General features: G+C 35.5%; 2 protein-coding genes across 2 annotated transcripts; one reads left to right on the top strand and one right to left on the bottom strand.

The window, feature by feature from the left end:
* The first annotated feature begins 2817 nt into the window (after nt 1-2817).
* LOC110915329 (protein DCL, chloroplastic) lies at nt 2818-6036 on the top strand. The gene is made up of 3 exons (XM_022160008.2): nt 2818-3344; nt 3634-3748; nt 5610-6036. The coding sequence occupies exons 1-3, from the start codon at nt 2959-2961 to the stop codon at nt 5784-5786; spliced, it is 678 nt and encodes a 225-aa protein (XP_022015700.1). The 5' UTR covers nt 2818-2958; the 3' UTR covers nt 5787-6036.
* Nucleotides 6037-17409: 11373 nt separating this feature from the next.
* On the bottom strand, nt 17410-18018 carry LOC110919259 (uncharacterized protein DDB_G0283697-like). Its single transcript, XM_022163532.1, has one exon. It carries the CDS (start codon nt 18016-18018, stop codon nt 17410-17412), a length of 609 nt encoding a protein of 202 aa, XP_022019224.1.
* Nucleotides 18019-19490: the final 1472 nt, after the last annotated feature.

Genomic DNA, 19490 nt, shown 5'->3' with positions numbered 1-19490 from the left:
TGCCTATTTGTTAGAAAGTGTTTTTAGGTGAGTGTTGAATATGTACTTGATGAACCTCGTAGACGTTGACACAACTCAAATTTAAATAAAATAAATATTATTGAAACCAAAAACCATACAACAACGGTAAGGTACATATACTCGATACAGTTTGCGATAAAAAAAAATACTTCATCTCAAAGAAAACTCCAATTTCAATAAATTTTATATCAAAGACAAAAATATTAAACGTTATTTAGAAAGGTTCTAAAGCAAAAGTTATTATAGACAAATTAAAATATTAGATTGATAAATAAAATACTATTAAAAATGAGTAATTTCAATTGACATCCCTGTGGTTTATTGGCGGGATTATTGTTTGCCCATCCCCCCTTTAATTCTCGTATGTTGAGTCCTGTTTTTTGCCACGTTTTTCCTTTGCATCCCTTCTGCTATGTCCTTGTTAACTAACTGTTAAATACGAGGGTGTTTTTGTAATCTCACCACATGGACTTATTTGGCAAAACCAACCATCATCATCATCCACTGTTAACCCATGGACAACGACAACAAAAGCAACACTTCTTTCTTTATATCTTTCTATGAAACACTCAAACCGTAAAAAGCAGTGGGTTGTGTACGGCGGTTGTTGGTGGTGCATTGGGAAGAAACGAACTGGGTCGTGGTTGTGCACGGGTGTTGATGTGATTCAGAGGAGATGGTGATGTGGTGGAGATGGTGGGTTGTGTTGGTGGTGTGGTGCGGTGGTTGCAGGTTGGGATAAGTAGTGAGGGTGATGGTGATAGTGGTGGGGTTGGTAGTGGACGTTGGACGGTGGTGTGTAGTACGTGGTGATGGTTGAGTTAGCGATGTGTAATGGTGGACGATTTTGGTGGCAGTGGTGGTGGGTTGTGTTGGTAGCAGGTAGATGGTAGTTGGACAATGGTGAATGACAGTCTGAAATGCACCCTCATGAAAGATAATGTGGGCGTCTTTATATGGCCTTTTCTCCATTAAAATAAACCCCTAAAACCAAACACTGATTCGATTTAATCCTTGTATCTCTAATCTCCAACGACCAAATGGTATGTCAATCCAACCAAGTAGAAGAACAATGTTGAATGTCTCTATATGACTATATTATCAACCACCATATATCTCCCTGTAGATCCAATTGGGCTGAAATATAGTGTTGGACCTATAGAAGAACAGGTGATATCTAAAGCCAAAACATGACTCTCAAATCAAGAAATAAACAGCCAATGAAATAACTCTCTCCCTAAAGATAGTGAATCTTGAACACATATTCAGAACATCTGTTCAAGAGCTTGGCTAACATTTGATGAAGACTTGCAGCCGCTGTTCAAGAGTACAACAATTGTTGAAGACTATCATCTATTGAAGACCAAAGCCCTGATCAAGCCAAGGTCTGTTGAAGAAGACCAAACATCTGTTAGGCCAAACAAATGTTTGGACAACTACAACAGTGGATAGCTTAGACAGTGTTTATTCAATATAACATTATTTATTTCATCAGTGTTTTAGTATAGCCTAGATCAGACGATAAGATTGCTCAGATGTTTGCAAACATCTAAGAATCTTTTCTGTTAGGAATGTTAGATGTCGCTATCAGGGTGACGTCGACTAATATCATGAACAAAGCTTTAGTACTTGTATAAATAGATCATAACCTGTTAGTGATCTATTTATCACTTCACACACATTCTCTTTTGTACGAACAACTCTAGTGAGTGATTGGCTGAGGGGGAGTGTAAAATCATTGCTGTGAAACTTTTGACTATTTGAACCATTTGAAAAACAGTTTATGATAACGTCTCTCTATTTGTGAATATTATTGTGATAATCAATATTTATTTGCAAATATCAAACTCAAATCTTAATAGCTCTAAAGGTACTAGGGGTGTGCACGGTTCGGTTCGGTTTTTGGGTAAAATAAAAACCGTAACCGGAAGTTCGGTTTTTGGTTTTTAAAAACCGTTCGGTTTCGGTTTTTTCGGTTTCGGTTATTTCGGTTTTAGCAACGGTTCGGTTTTTCGGTTTTTTTCGGTTTTTGAAACAAATTATGTAAGATTCAAAACTTAAAAGTATAATTCAAAGTTTAAGAATCTTGTTAATATATTTAGTCTTTTAAATTAATATTATTCACATAAACCTAACTTTCTAATCTATTTTAATGTTTTTCCAAAGTTTTTGTTAAGACGTTTTCTTTTATAATACTTTGAAAACTAAGTAATTTTTATATTAAACTTTGTTAGTTCTTGTAAACAATGGATAATTTTAATGATAAATAAATATCCGTAATGTTCTTATTATAAATATTTAACAAACAAGAATAAAACTAATAATTCTTAGTAGCATGGGTAAACACTTAAACAACTTAAATATAAAAATTATATAGATTTGGTATACTATTAAAACTTATCGGTTCGGTTCGGTTATTTTCGGTTATTGAAAATGATTATCCAAAATCGAACCGAAATTTTCGGTTATTAAAAATCCGAAAACCGAACCGTCGGTTTTTGTTTCGGTTTGGTTTTTTCGGTCCGAATTTCTCGGTTATTTCGGTTACGATTCGGTTATGCTCATCCCTAAAAGGTACTCTAACATGAACGAGGGGTTACCCTCCTCAGACCCAAATCATAGATTAAGGTTTGTAGCTTAATCTTATATGATGATTTTCAAGGGGTTTGTGTTTATTAATTTGATTGTTTGAAAGGTCGAGAAAGCATACCCGATCGAATGTTAACCCGACCCATATATCCGATAGATTCTACCCGACCCATATCCAATAGAATGTTATCAACAATTATCCGCTCGCAATTCAGCATCTGTCTGCTGATGAACGTTACCAACATCCTTCTCTAAAACCTCCAAAATTCACACCAACAATGGCGACACCTGCAAAAAACTAGGGTTTACACATTCACACACACACACCAAAACAAAAACTCTCACGAAATGGAATCAATTTCACCCTCACCATCCTCCTCCTCTCCACACACTCATCTCCACCACAGAAACCTTATCTTCCCCTACCTACCGTCACCAAACCCTACAATCATCTCGTTTCCGTACCGTCTGCATCCGCAGAGGTTCAGAGTTAGTTGTACCGGTCGCAGTGGCCAGCAGGATGAAGGTATTTACGGCGGTGCTGATTTGTTGAGGAAGCCAGTGGTGGAGGTGAAAGAGGAGGTTGTTGCTGTTGTTGATGATGATTTGAAGAGTGAGAGTGAGGATGATGTGAAGAGGAGAGAGGAGGATGGGTGGATTGATTGGGAGGATCAGATATTGGAAGATACTGTGCCTTTGGTTGGTTTTGTTAGGATGATTCTTCATTCTAGCAAGTAAGTAAGACTGTTTAATTTTGTTTATATCAGTAGTAATTGAGTTTAGTGTTTGTTATGTAGCTAGCTAGCTGTTTATATGTTATGGTGATGAATTAGTTAGTGTTGTTATTGAGCCCTAGATGTTGGTGTTAGAGAACATTGGGATGTGGATTTGAAATTGTGAATGTTTTTTGATTTGCGATTGGTGAAGCGAATCGAATAAGTGAATGTGAATTAGGAGTTAGGAGTTGAGGTTATGCTGATTCTGATTTTGATTTATCCTACATGGATTTTGTTGTTGGTGTAGATATGCAAGTGGTGAGAGATTAAGCCCCGAGCATGAGCGGACTATCTTAGAGAGGTTGTTGCCGTATCATCCGGAAAGTGAGAAGAAAATTGGATGTGGCATCAATTACATCACGGTTAACTCTCCCTCCCTCTCTCTACATATATATCTGTTGTGCGTGTATAATTGTATATACACACAAAGTTTTTAACTCATTGCCATCAATGTTGACACCTTAAGATGTGAATCTTGTGAAATGGTAAGAACAAGGAAGGATGATAAGAGTCGGTCATTTTTTAGTGTGGAAAGTGACGGTGTGTATATATTACAGATCTGTCTGTTTATTTCACATATCTTTATTGAAGCATCTTGCATTGTAGTTAGTACTAGGATAGTTTAGAAAAAGAGATTTTTGTTAAACTGCCTTGGTCTATTATGTTGATTGTGGTAGATTGCATAGTTTGTCTGGACGGTGATATCAGTCAATCAGGGTTAGGACAAATTGGCTACTACTGATGACAGATGACTTAGGCTAGGTTAGTTAATATATCAGCTTTTATTGTTATTTTAGTCTCATATAAGTTATAGAGTAAACTGCCAAAATGGTCCTTAAGGTTTGGTCACCTTTACCACTTTAGTCCAAAACTCAAACCTTTTGAATCTGGGTCCCTATGGTTTCAATTTTGTTGCCATTTTCATATAAAAGCAAAATCTGGTCAGATTTTTCAGTTTACAGACAGCTTTTTTGTCTTTTTTCTCCCTTTTAATGAAGGGCAAAATGGTCAGATTTTTTTAATTTGATATAATAAAACGTTAAAAGACCATTTTGCCCTTCATTAAAAAGAGGAATAAGACAAAAAGCTGGATGTTAACTGAAAAATCTGATGACATTTTGATTTTGGATGAAAATGGCAACAAAATTGAAACCATAAGGACCCAGATGGCCAGATTCAAAAGGTTTTAGTTTTGGATTAAAGTGGCAAAAGTGACCAAAACTCAGAGACCATTTTCAGAGTTTACTCTATAAGTTATCTTCTTTCTTGTTTGGGAATAATTAGGGCTTCCTTTTTTCTTTTTGTATTACTCAAAGAGATCATAGGTGCTCTAGGTATCTTTCTTAAGTGTCTAGAACCCTAATGTAGCCGTCATCAACAAGTAGGCATGAAATCTAGTTGTAAAATCGTAACGGTTATGCACCCATAATCGTCATCACAAGGAACAGTTATCAACAGTTTTAGCGCTGCGTCACAATATTGGATTTTTAGTTAATACTACAAGTAATTTTAAGCAAGGAATTCAAAAGGTAGGCAAGTTAAGTAAAATGGTTGTAAGCTGCTGATGGATGGAATGTAATCACTTCCACGCTTTAGATTTGATCTGATAATAGTATAATACTAGTTATTTTGAAGGTGGTTTCTGATTTTGGCTTTTTAAGTTCTGTGCAAGTTATAAGTGAACTAAGTGATGATGTTCAATAAGTTAAAAGATTAAAAAACATAAAAAAAAAAACAGTAACTATGACACAAACATACAAAATTGTTTGCTTAACAACTAATAAGTTAAAATATAAATTTTAAAAAAATTACAAATGCCTCCATGCTCCATGTCGGCAAAATCATGACACCTCGTCACAAGTGGTGTCACCATGTATCGGTCTTCGGATGTCCGAGAAATTCTTTTTGGAAGTGAGTTGCTATTATAAATAATCTCAAGTACTTTACTATAAAGAGAAATTGTTGCATTTATTCTGTTTTTGATTCACCAACCTTTCAACTTCTGAGTATAGAGGGCTAAAAGTACCGGAGATTAAGATCTTATTCATTTATTATGTGGCTTTAATTCTATGATTATATGCTGAAGAATCAGATTATTAGTGAGGTTTCAAGTAAGTTTAGTCAATATGTTTAATAACATCCCATATTAGCTATTAAGATGGTCATCTTTCTTAATTACCTACATGCACCAAAATCGTTTTTTCAACACTGTTTTCTTTACAGGTTGGCTACCATCCAGACTTTGAAAGCTCAAGATGTCTGTTCATTGTGCGAAAAGATGGAACAATGGTCGATTTTTCATACTGGAAATGCATCAAAGGTTTGATCAGGAAAAACTATCCTTTATATGCAGACAGTTTTATCCTAAGACATTTCCGAAGGCGTAGGCATAATGATTGAAGTCGAACCATCATTTACGTCGTACTTATTAAATCTTTCACCTGTATTTGCCTGCAAATTACAAGAAACATAGGTTACTGTTATTGTGATGTTAGGTTGCATCAAGATTAGTGTGATTTTTACTTTGTTTTGTGGTGCTTAATGCTGTTGCATTCATATGCAAGAATGCTAAGTTGTGCACAGTTTTGAGAAAATGTAAAGATGAACTCTGACCTTCTTTGCAGTTAAAATTTCTCTTCTATTTTTGGTATTGTTTTAAGGATAAACTGTGACACGTATTTATGTTCAAACTTGTTAATCTTAATATTTCTTTGTCGTTTATGTGAGCGTGTGCTTTTGGGTTATTGGTTATTAGGCTACTCGGTATGGTTGATGGAGGATGGGCCTCCACGTAAGCGCCACGTAGGATGGGGCAAAGAGGATGGACCTAAGACTATGGGGTATGGGGCTTGGGTTGGGGCGTGGCCCAAGGGGCGGGGGTTTGAAGCCGGGCGTGGGGCGGGTCTAGCAAGGTGACATGGCGGGCTATCAATGGCCAATTCAAACTAGCCGTTGGGCTAGCCTTTGGGGCATGTTTAAAAAAAAAAATTCTTTTATAAATACCTTACCATATTTAACATTTTTCTCACACAATATCAAACACATAAAACACAATCTTGCCATGAGTTCTTCAAGTTCAAGTGTATCGTCATCATCATCTGACGATGGTGCGGAAATATTTCTACAAACGATCGCGGCGGTGGTGAAAGCTATCGTGGAAGACGAAGATGATGAGGAAGAGACTCCGCAACCTAAACGGAGGAGAAGGTACATCGCTCGTGAACGGCACACCGCTAACAATTTGTTGGTAAGCGATTACTTCTCAGCGGAACCTAAGTATGATGAAAAAATGTTTAGGCGTCGTTTTCGTATGAGTAGAAACTTATTTTTAAGGATATCTAGAGATCTTGAGGAGAAGTATGTTTATTTCCAACAAAAACCGGATGTAACCAGGCAATTAGGATTTAGTACGTGGCAAAAGGTCACGGCCGCACTTAGGCAGTTAGCGTACGACAATAGTTCGGACATTATGGATGACTATTTAAAAATGTCTGCACGTGTAGCTAGAGAAAGTCTTCACAACTTTTGTTCGTGCATTCTAGAACTTTATAGGAAAAAGATATTTGAGAAAGCTCTCGTTTAGTGACATGCAACAAATATTAGAACATCACGCAGATTATCATGGGCTACCCGGGATGCTAGGTAGTTTAGATTGTATGAAATGGCCTTGGGAACTTTGTCCTACCGCATGGCAAGGCGCTCACACGAGTGGATTTCACGGGATGCCAGCCATCATGCTTGAAGTGGTTGCGTCCCAAGATCTTTGGATATGGCATGCGTTCTTCGGTATGCCAGGTTCACATAATGATATTACCATCATAAACCACTCGCCCCTTTTCAATGATCGGGTGAATGATATAGGACCCAAAGGAACTTTCTTTGTAAACGGGGTTGAATACATGTATAGGTACTACCTAGTTGATGGGATTTACCCAGAGTGGGGGGTTTTCGTAAAAATGTTCACAAGACACGGTACCACAGATCCAAAGAGATTAAAGTTTAACAGGGTCCAGATGGCTGCACGTAAAGACGTCGAGGGAGCATTCGGTGTTTTGAAGAAAAGGTGGCGAATATTGGCAATGCCTTGTCGACTATGGGACAAGGATCAGATTGGAAACGTGATGTACGCATGTATCATTCTTCACAACATGATTTTGGAGGATGAAGGTAGAGCGGTCGTTACCTACTATGATGACGATGACCCCCAACCAGGTAACGTAACAGTTACAGACGAAGATAAAGCGACAAATGAATTTTTGATCAAGTCAAGGGATATACATCACAACCTTCGATCTGATTTGGTGGATCATGTTTCAACGATTCCTGGGTTCGAAACCGACGAAGACGACGACGAATGATAGTTTTTTATTTTGATAATTATTTTGTATGTTTATGTAGTTTTTAATGGTTATAACTATATATATATATATATATATATATATAGAGTAGGAGTTGGGTGGAAAGTGTGTTTTTCCTAGAAAGTCTAGGAAGCAATAAGAACGCGACATGTGGCATTGAAGGATTTTATCTAAAAGGGCATTTATGTACTTTCACAATCTATTTTTATTTTAGAAAATTATCTTCAATAACCAACTATCCATAAATTTCGGAATTTTTTATTTTAGATTTCTGATCTCACGTAATATCAATAATTCTTTCGTTTTCTTGCTGGAATCTATCAGCATGTTCTTGATACTGTGTTTTAACAGTTTGTTCTTGGTGATGTGTTTTAACAGCAAGCAGATTCATACAGATGTGTTTTATTATTCAGATTCATACAGTTGTGTTTTAACAGCAAGAAAATTCATACAGTTGTGTTTTAGCGTTTAGATTCATACAACTGTGTTTTAACAGCAAGCAGATTCATACAGTTGTGTTTTAGCATTCAGATTCAAACAATTGTGTTTTAACAGCAAGCAGATGCATACAGTTGTGTTTTAGCATTCAGATTCATACAGTTGTGTTTTAACAGCAAGCAGATTCATACAGTTGTGTTTTAGCATTCAGATTCATACAGCTGTGTTTTAACAGCAAACAGATTCATACAAATGTGTTTTAGCATTCAGATTCATACAGCCGTGTTTTAACAGCAAGCAGATTCATACAAATGTGTTTTATCATTCAGATTCATACAGCTGTGTTTTAACAGCAAGCAGATTCATACAAATGTGTTTTATCATTCAGATTCATACAGCTGTGTTTTAACAGCAATTCAGATTCATACAGCTGTGTTTTAACAGCAAGCAGATTCATACAAATGTGTTTTACATCAGTAGATTTCGCCCCAGCTTTCGATCGGCTTCCGGTAACTTTTCCGCTGCTATCTATCCTTTCCAAAGTTTCCTGCTTTTTGAATCTCTTCCCTGCAACCAGCAAAATACCGTCAATTACAAACAAGAATCACCCGTAATCGCTTTGTAAAACACGCAGTACAATGAAAGCTTGATCATACGTATATGGAACAAGGAAAATCTCTTATCTTCATCCATGATTTTAGGTATTTTTGGTATGATTTTGGGGTTTCCGAATTTGGGTTTAGAGAGAGAAAGAGAGAGAGGGAAATTGGCGTGAATTAAGGAGATGTGATCTCTGGCGGTTATTTTTGATTGGTTTAAAACACACATAAGGACGAAATTACCCCTACTCATTTAAAACAATCTATTAAATATAGTTAATTATTACAAGATTGCCATTGATTTAATCTCAACCCTTAAAAACACCAATCGGATGGACAAGATCGCTTCCTAGACTTTCTAGGAAAAACACACTTTCCGTAGGAACCCTACTCTATATATATATATAGGGGACCGCTAGAATGAGAACCACCTCGAGTTGTAAGAACCGCGAGAACCACACCGTACGGGGCGAGGTGGACCAAAGTTTTTTTTCAAAAACGTAGATGCATGTATTATAAACACATTCGTAAAAAAAAATTTTAAAAAATGCCGTGCGTGTAGTTTTTTACACCACAAGTTTGTGGTTTACGAGTTCCGTAAATTTACGGAACTTTACGGAACTCGTAAACCACAAACTTGTGGTGTAAAAAACTACACGCACGACATTTTTTTTTAATTTTTTTTTTACGAATGTGTTTATAATACATGCATCTACGTTTTTTAAAAAAAAAATTGGTCCACCTCGCCCCGGATCAAGTAGTTCTCGCGGTTCTTACAACTCGAGGTGGTTCTCATTCTAGCGGCCCCCTATATATATATATATATATATATATATATATATATATATATATATATATATATATATATATATATATAGTGGAGGGTTCAAATGAGAAGATTTTTTTTGTAAGAAGAAAAAAGAAGAAGTTTCAACAAATAAGAATGCTTCATTTTACTTCATTTAATATTTGTATTTAATTTTAATATAAGGGTATATTGGTAAACTACATAAATCATTAATTTGTATTCTTCCCCTTTAATAACTAGCTAAATTAAATTTGTAACTCCTTTTCAAAATATATACTTTTTCCAAATTATATATATATATAGAGAGAGAGAGAGAGAAAGGTTAACGTACAAAACTGCTTAACGTACGTTAACGTACGCGAAGAAAAACAACATGCGTGATTAAGTTTATAACGTGCGTGATTATATATTTGATCAAAATCCCATGCGTTATTACACACATGTATGCGTGATTATATCCAAGTTGCTGAAAGCGTGATTAGGTTTTATCAGTTTTGTACGTGCGTGATTTTCATATTCATGTGCGTAAATTTGTCGCGTACGTTAACATACGTTAAGTCGTGAAGTACATTATACTTATTATATATATATATATATATATATATATATATATATATATATATATATATATATATATATATATATATATATATATATATATATAAAACCTGATGTGGCTTGGCCACGCCAGCCAAGCCACGCCCACCATACCCCATACAAAATAGGTTTGTGAATTGAGTTTTCAAATTCCAAATCCCCGCCCCACCATACCCCACGGTCTAAGGAAATGGAGGATGGGCCTAAAATATATATGTATATGTTGTATGTATATGTGTGTGAGAAGAAGATGCAACAATTTTTGTCCTTTACCTCCCGTCCTCATCGTCCCAACCCCGACGTTCAAGACGCCGACGAGCTAACCGGAATGGCGTGTGTGGGGGGCGGGGGGGTGTCGCCGGGCCTGGACGACCCCCACACCGAGTGGTCTTATAGTAATAGTAGTAGGAAAAAAAAAAAGAAAACAAATCGCCGAACATTAACAGAATAAAACATCTTTGAAAGCCAAACCAACTGAGAAAGCAATAGTATGGTTATGTTTTTTATTTCAATATCCATTTTTTAAGCCAAACCAACTGAAAAAGTAGTAGTATGGTTATGTTTTTTTTATTTCAATATCCAAGTTTTTAATTTTTTGGTTTTGATCACATGTGTATAAATAACCAAAATAAACCACTAAAACGCAGATCTCTCTGAGCTTCATGGTGTCCCCATAGAGTCCCTCTCCCAGCATATCCCGGTTGAATCATCCAACCCAGTTAGCTGGTTCATCCGTGGCCCTTCAAAACCGGCACGTCAAACTGGAAGCAATTTACAATCATGTAACCTGACGAACATGAACAAGTCCTTGTCCGTGTTCGCTTGATAAGGAAATAAATATGTTCATGAACACTTACTAAATGAGATTTTATGTTCATGTCCGTTCATTAAGGAAGTGAGCATGTTCGTGTTCGTTTGTCTTTTCTTTAATTTAGGTAACGAAGACAACTGAACGTTCATGAACACAAACAAACATTCATGGATGGATGAACATATATTAGCTTTTGAATAAAATCGACATCTTTAATCACAAACATTACGTAGATCCATCCAAATTGTTAAGATATATATAACATACGATACACTAATTATTGTTATATATATTAAACTAGAAGATTTACCCGTGCGCGTTGCGCCGCGGCCAACGAAATTGACATGTTGATCAAATTCACATTTACAATGTGTTAAAGATGTTTTTATCGGTTAAGTCTGTATTATTATCTTATACAAATAAGTAATTCACCAAATAATTTCAATACAATTAATGGTATCATAATTACCACGTTACATGACTTGTATCCATATAAATAACCTATCGTATTAAGATCCCCGCGTTGCGGCGGGAATGTAAAACCGTGACATATAGCACCAATGTCACACTATAACCAACGACCACCAACATTGAAGTTACTGCGTCTTACCGTGGAAAAATTAGACCGACATTTTTATATGAAAATAATAACTAACTCGATTTAGGACTCGCACGTTGTGACGAACTTATTAAACTGGGAAAAATAGACGACGTAAACACACTGAACCACACACGTACGTTGCCCCATGTTAACTCGCAAAATTTAGAACGAAGCGTATAACAAAATGTAAAATCGTTGAACCACACACACACATTGTGCCGTGTTAAGTCACAAAATTTATATCTAAACGTAAAACGATAAATTTTGCAAAATATGAAAAATATAGGGGAACAAAGTTGAAAGTAAAAAGGTTGTGAGGTTAAATTGGAAAAACTAAAAACTTTTGGGTTAAAACTACAAAATCAAGTAGTTTTGGATTTAAAGTGAAACATCAATTTTTTTTTTTTTTTTTTTTTTTTTTTTTTTTTGAAAAACCTCAAAACATGGGGTACAACACCTCTAGCATCATGTATAACACAACTATGCATAAAACACTCATTAAGCATCATGTGCAAACCATTATCCACAAACTTATATAAATTACATCTTACTAACTACAATCTACTTTTATATTTTTTTGATTTGGCCATAATATTTTATTTAGTTTTCTTTTTAACCAAAGGATAGATGTAGTAGTTTTCTGTACAAATGAGTCAAAACAATTAATAATTCAAATAGTCAAAAGTGGAAAGAAATATCCAATCCCTACATTACAAATTATGCTCTTGGAAACTATAATTATTATTATTACTAATATAACAAAAGAGGATGTTTAGGAATGGTAACTAACACACAACCTTAATATTTTTATTGCTTTTCTTTTACCATTATTACTATTACTAATAAAATAAAAGAGGATGTTTAGGAATGGTAACAAAGACACAACCTTAATATTTTTATTGCTTTTCTTATACCAACGATGTCGTTCAACCCATTGTTTTTTTTTTGGTATTCAACTTTTCAACTTTTATCATCATCACTTACACCATCTCAACTTTCTAAAAATTTTGTAAAATGTTATTTTGACCTCCCTCGAGTTTTACATGCTTATTTTTATATACGTGGGTCAAATATAATATGTTTCCATGCTTATATTTATGTATGTTTTTTGTTCGTCTACGTATTGTTTGGAAACGTGCCGGGTCAAATATAATACGTTTTCACTACGCGGTATAAATTCAAGTTACTTTACGTTTCGACTCCGCCTCAACATGTGGTACCATTCTTTAACGTAAAAAAAGACTATTTTCTTACGTGCTTATTTTTAAGTATGTTTTGTTCGAAGTCCAAGCTGGCTTACGTTTCGATGTAAATTTTTTGGTAATGGGGCAGGTAAAATATAATATGTTTTCGTGTTTATTTTCATGTACGTTTTCAGCTGATCTACATTTTGATAATTTTGTTCAAAAGTGAGCCGGGTTAAATATTTAATGGTATAACTTCGAGTTACTTTTAGCGGGTCAAAATACTAGTATTTATTAAATATTATCTATGTATTTAAGAGTCATGAGGGGGAATAGTTCATGTCTCCTATTGGTGGAGAGTAACTAGGTTTTTTTATTATTTTTTGGTTGTCCCTTTTTTCAAATTAGTATATGTACAGTTCAAAGCGAATTCTAGTGTTAAAAGGGCATGCGTTGGATTGGTTTTGTTGTTAGATTGCTGAAATGATATTTTTGTCAAATAGTTCACAAACTGTTTGTTAAACGTATGATTCATTTGCAACCCTAATTTTGTGCAACTATTTACTATCTAAGTATTTAAGTTAATGATATAATAACTGATTAACGAGAACAAATAATTCAATAATTTGTTGACTTCCTTCTCGGGTTTTCATACTCATCAAAGTGATGGTAATCATCAATATAAAGTTACTACTAATTTGTTGCAAATTGGTCCATGTGGCAAATGACCATCAATAGCAACCTAGTAAGTGACCATCGGTGGCAACTAGTCGTCAACAAGTTAGTACTGATGTAGTTTCTTCTAATGATTTTCCATCTGATATAACCGAATTGTCAACAGTTATAATGGCCAACTAAAACATTCTGATGGTTCGCCCCATATAAAAGAAAGGTCCTTGTTTAACTTTGATACAAGTTTTCATGACATATATAACTTGCATATTCGTTATTTTTTTCTCTTTGAATTATTCAGGCCTACACACATCTTATAAATCTTGAATAGGCTAAGCTGGTCAACTTGCCCCGGTTTAGACGACTTGGTTAACGGTTTATAAGAGCATTCACATCCATTCCATCAAATTTTGTGTGTGGAGTTTTTATAATGTAAAGAGTATAAAAGTGGTTGTGAGTGGATGAGAGAGAAAATGTTACTGTTCATCTATATATTTGGGGGGACACTGTTCATCTCCTATAATTTTTTAATATATTTTGAAAGTGGTTGTGAGTGAAGAGACAGAAAATGTAATGCTAAAGGTATAAAAATATTATTTAATTGAAAAAGAGAGATAAAATATAGTATTTTTTAGTATAATTTAGGATGAAAATATGATAGAATAGATTTGAATGCTCTAAACATTCTATACATCATTATAATTCTATGAATCATGTAACAAAAATACTTTAGCAAGTGCAATTAGGACGCCTCAACTATAGAAACACATATTCAATTCACTTTAGTATGCATGTGTCACATGGACATGATCTTCATAAATGGATAATTTCTACTTTCACGAATACGCAATGTAGACCTAACAAACATAGGACAAGGTACAAGTGTTCAAATATAGGTAAACATATTATTTTAATAATGACAATAGAGAAATGGGTGGCCTACTAAAGTCAATATTATATATGGAGATTTAGTTTGTAAAGTTTTGTAACGACCCCTTGGGTTGTGATATTTGGTTTCTTTCTCCCATAACGTCTTGAACATCATGACAGGCGATGTTATGGGGGCTTTTTTGGTGGGTGCGCCATGCATATAGCGGCGCTATGTGTGATTGGTTTTCAAACTTTGACCAATCAAAAATAGTTAAAGGTTTTTATAATTAATTAAAAAATTGAAAATTAATAATTAGGTAATCATGGGTAGGGGCTTTATGACTACGGCCTTAAGTGACATAACGCCCGATAAAACCCCTGTGTGACGTGGCATGACACGGGTCGCATAACGCCCACAAATGGGCTTTATGACTACGGATGGCCTAAAGCACATTCAGTTCTCTAAATTGAATTTAAAAATTATATATATATATATATATATATATATATATATATATATATATATATATATATAAGGTGGGGTTTAGAGTAAAAACTAGTGTATTTGCAAACTAAGTGAACAAATATTGGCCATTGATTTACATACGTGTATGGCTAGGATTTCATCATCAAATCGTAAAATACACTAGTGTATTTCATTATCAAATCATGGCCATTGATTTACACACATGTATGGCCAGGATTAGTTCGCTCAGTTCGCAAATACACTAGTGTTCACTCTTGAACCTAATCCTATATATATATATATATATATATATAATCTTTATATCTATAGTATATAATAAAATAAATCATGGGAGGACACGTGTCATTCATTAGAAGCAGTTAATTTTGAGTTTTCCCGTCACTCTTCTATTTAGTTACTTATGAATACTTATCTTTTTCATTAAAAATAGCTAATATATAGGACATTTATCTCTATTTGAATTTGTTTGTTTATCTTAATAAGATAATACGTGTAGGTCCCCTTTTCACAGGATCTGATCGACTGGAACTTAGATGAATCGGATATGATCAATGCGCGGAATTCATTGAATCAAACTACAGATATACGATAACAAATTCAACTCTGAAATTCTGTCTGATCTTTCATTAATCGAATCTGAAAGTACACGAGTGCCTTTGAAAGGTCAGACTGACATGAGTTCGCCAGAGAGTCAAAATAGTAAAAGTTACAAATGAACAGTTCGACTAGCTATTTATAAGCAGTAGCATCAGGATAGAGTGAGTGCTGGCCGATCGGCTGGGCTAGCCGATCGGCTGACATGCTGTTCGATCGGTTTGCCTGTCCGATCGGCTGGGCTAGCCGATCGGTTAGCATGGTCAACAAAAGTCAGCACTTAACATTTACGCGCCATATCCTGATCTACTAAACTATCTAACATACATACATACATAAATTGTTCACAAACATTACAAAACATGACTACATACTGACGGAAGCTACAGACGTATACACTAACAGACTCCCCCTCGGATGTAGCTGTAGTTCCTTCCAGTATAGTCTTCATTTCTTCCTGTTCCTCCTTTGCTCTTTTTTCCTTTTGCCTCCTCTTTTCTTCTCTTTCTTCTAACATTCTTCACCTCTTGTGTCTACCTTCAGTCATCCACCATTTTCTATACTCTGGGTCACCATCACGCTTTCGATCCCATTTAGGAATTTTATTTTCTTCAGATTCAATTGGCGTCTGATCTGTAGGTGGTACAATCCCCATTTTTCGTCTTCCCAATTCAGTTGCTCTCTTTGCTATCTCTTTAGACCGTTGACTGCGTTTGTATCTTTTCAAGAATTCATCAATTTCAATGTTTCTCCATTTAGACTTCCAATATCTACCTGAATTGATGTCTTGAGCGAAGCATACATCCACAATAGATTGATATTGCATTGCTTGAGCTTGTCTCTTTTTTCATAAACGATCTTGTTAAGGAACAAGCAATCAATGTCTTTCTTTGAGCAGTTGACAAGCCACATTGGATCCAATATACTGATTCTTCGAGATTTTCCAGTGGACTTGTCATAAAGAGATATAACTGCCTTAGCCGTTGTTTCATTGTAAAACCATCCTTGAAATAAATCATGAAAATCTTGCTCGGTGGCTCTAAGAGGCATGTTTTTCAAGCTCTTGGGCGGCTTTACATCCAGGGTTATGTCTTTCTTTCCATTTTCCAAGTATGTGACAATCTGCCTTGGATACTGTGGCTTCCAATCAGGATAGCCATTCTTTGCTTGCAATTTGATGTAGTTCCACAGATCTTGATCATGTTGTCTAACTTCAGGACCATAGTAGAACTGCTTGATGTTCTTTGTTTTTACCAACTCATCCACATCCCACCACGGTAGAGAACTGATATCTGATAAGAACTCGAAGTATTGAACTCCTTCTTCTCTCCTGATGGCATACACTTTAAGATCTTCAAGGTATCCCCATGATAGAATATCTCCCCATGATAGATTTTTGTTGTGAGTGAAGTACTGGAGAGCTCTGAGAGTTTTTCTTTCTTTAGGCATATTTTTAAACCATTTCTTTCGCTCTTCAGCAAGAATCTCTCTCGGAATAGTTTCAGGAACACCTTCTGTGGAGATCTTTTCAACAATTTTCCTCTTAATTTCATCTTCATTTCGGTCTTTGAACATCTCAGCAAATGAAGGAAACGTTTCATCAACCCCAGTATAATGAAAATCAATTTCATCTTCGGATGAATCTGAAGCATCTTCAACAATCACATCATCATAATGATCTGCTTCATATGCATATCTGGGCTCAAAGTCTTTTGCTGGTGACTGAGGAATCTCGTCCTCAATATCAAACTTAAACTTTCTTTCTTCTAACCCCAACTCTTCTAGCATTTCAGCTCTAGTTCTTCTAACCTCAACCTCACCTTCTTATTGAACATTCAAGTAAATGACAGTTGGGTTTGAAAGAAATACCTGATCAGCATGCTGCTTTCCTGATGATGAAGCTTCATTTTGTAAGTCATCCTCTTGTTCATTGATTTCATCATTCATCAATTCATGGATTCTTTCTTGAACAATTGGATCTCTGATCAATAACCTGGAAGCACCCTAATCGTTATCATCATCTCCCTTATCATCATGATCATCAGGCTTGTCATCCTTTTCCTCATCGTTATCATCTTTATCTTCTTCTTCATCATCTCCAAATAGCTCTACATCGGAGTCATCATCAACGATTTCTCCACGAGCTTTCATTGCCTTTCTTCGCCTTTCTTTAACTTTCATTTGACGAGCAACTTCTTGAATATTGTAAGGCACTGGATAGGCATCACCAACAAGTACGAACTGATCTGTCCTCCATTCCAGTAACAGCACTTCTCTAGCCTTTTTCTTTCTTTGAATAACAACCACTTTTCTAAGAACATTTTCAGCATCCAAAGGTTCAGAAGACTCACCAACCATCATGAAGTCTTGATCAACTTGTTCCTGAACATCTTCAGCTTCAACCATTTCTATATCTTCTTGGTTTGATGAACCACCAATTTCAGGTTGACTTGACGATCCACCAGCTTCTTGAGTATCATCAATCACACCTTTGTTCTTTTGGGTGGCTTCTTCAGCTAGACGTCTTTCACGTTCCATTCTTCTTTCTTCAGCTTTTTTCACTTCTATTTCATTGAATGCGGCATGAACATCCATCTTGAAATGACTCTCCATGACAGATTATAGCATATGAAGTTGTTCATCTTTCACCGTCTGCCTTCATGGCTTCCATCTCCAACTTCATTGACTTCATTTCGTTTGATGAAGCTTCACTCATCTCACTGAGAAGCTGATTAAGCATCTGATTCACATCTTCCAAGTTTTTTATATTCACATTCAACGAAGCAATCTCTGCCGTCAATAGTTCAAACACCTTTGAATTATCATGAGCTTCATTCTTCATTTTGTTCATTGTTTCCTCTTGGTCTATCAACACTGCTCTGACTTGATCAGAAGCTTTCATCAAATTATCAACCTGCTTCTTTAGAATATCACGTTCTAATTCTGTTTTGGCTTTTTCTTTTTCCAACTTGTTGACCTTTTGTAACAATTCTTGTACTGCTTCATTGTTGAACATGTCATAATCGTCTTCAGGAATGTCTTCTGTGTAAATTCCTGTTGCTTCTAGAAGACCTTCAAAAATGTAATCAAACTTTGAATCTTTAGGATGTGACGATCCTTGTTTATCTTGTGGAGGAGGACGTGGAGTAGCAGCTTTGAATCCAGTGATTTCTACATAATCATCATCACCTCCTGTTCTTTCTTGAGCTTTCACCACAGGTTCTTCAGTACTTTGTACCTCAGGTTCTTTTGGAGTTTCAATAATTTGATCTTTTTCTGTTTCAAGAACCTTTGACTTCTGAAGATGTTTCTTTCCTCCTTTTTCTTTATGTGGTTCAGCACCAGCTTTCTTTGCTCTAACTTGTCTTGGAATAACTCCAGCTTGAACAACTTTTCTCTTCTTTCTTTGATTCTTTGGATCATCTGGTTCATAAGACAAATCTTCTTCATCAGATGTTTTCTTTTTCTTCAAAGGCTTTTTCTTTAGTTGAGCTTTCCCTCTTCCAAAAGTTGTTGGATCCAATTCAGATTCAGATTGTGTAGCTTCAGAATCACCTTCGCTTGAACTATCCTGAACCTCAACCACTGGTTCAACTGTCAACACTCGATCCTTGAGCCTTTTGAGCTGCCTCATTCCTTTTCAGATAGCTTTCAAAAGATTGATTCAGAAGATCAACTCCTTGCTCAATAACCACAGACGGCTCCAATACAGTTTCATCTATCAATCTTTGCTGCGGTTCTCCAGAAGACCCTACAAAACAAATATTGACAGAGTTGTTAGAAACATTTAATAAACATAAATTCTTACTGTCTTAAGACTCCCCCTTTCACTATACCCTTATCTCCATCCTTCGGAATAGAAACTGCAGGGGATGACTTAGGTGTTATCTTTCGTTTTCTATCTCTTACACACCACCATCTAGTCTTCTTCTCAGCCATCTCGCTCATCTTAACATTTTCATTATCTGAATCACTATTCTCATGTCTCCACTTCTCATTCACAGGAGCAACATAGTCTTTATCCTTGATTTTGCATATTATTTGTTTTTTTTTTTGCATCCTTTTCTTTGGTGATTCTTGCAATT

The sequence above is a fragment of the Helianthus annuus genome, chromosome 16 (assembly GCF_002127325.2).
Source record: "Helianthus annuus cultivar XRQ/B chromosome 16, HanXRQr2.0-SUNRISE, whole genome shotgun sequence".
Classification (NCBI taxonomy): Eukaryota; Viridiplantae; Streptophyta; class Magnoliopsida; order Asterales; family Asteraceae; genus Helianthus; species Helianthus annuus.
This window is presented reverse-complemented; position numbering and strand designations above follow the sequence as displayed.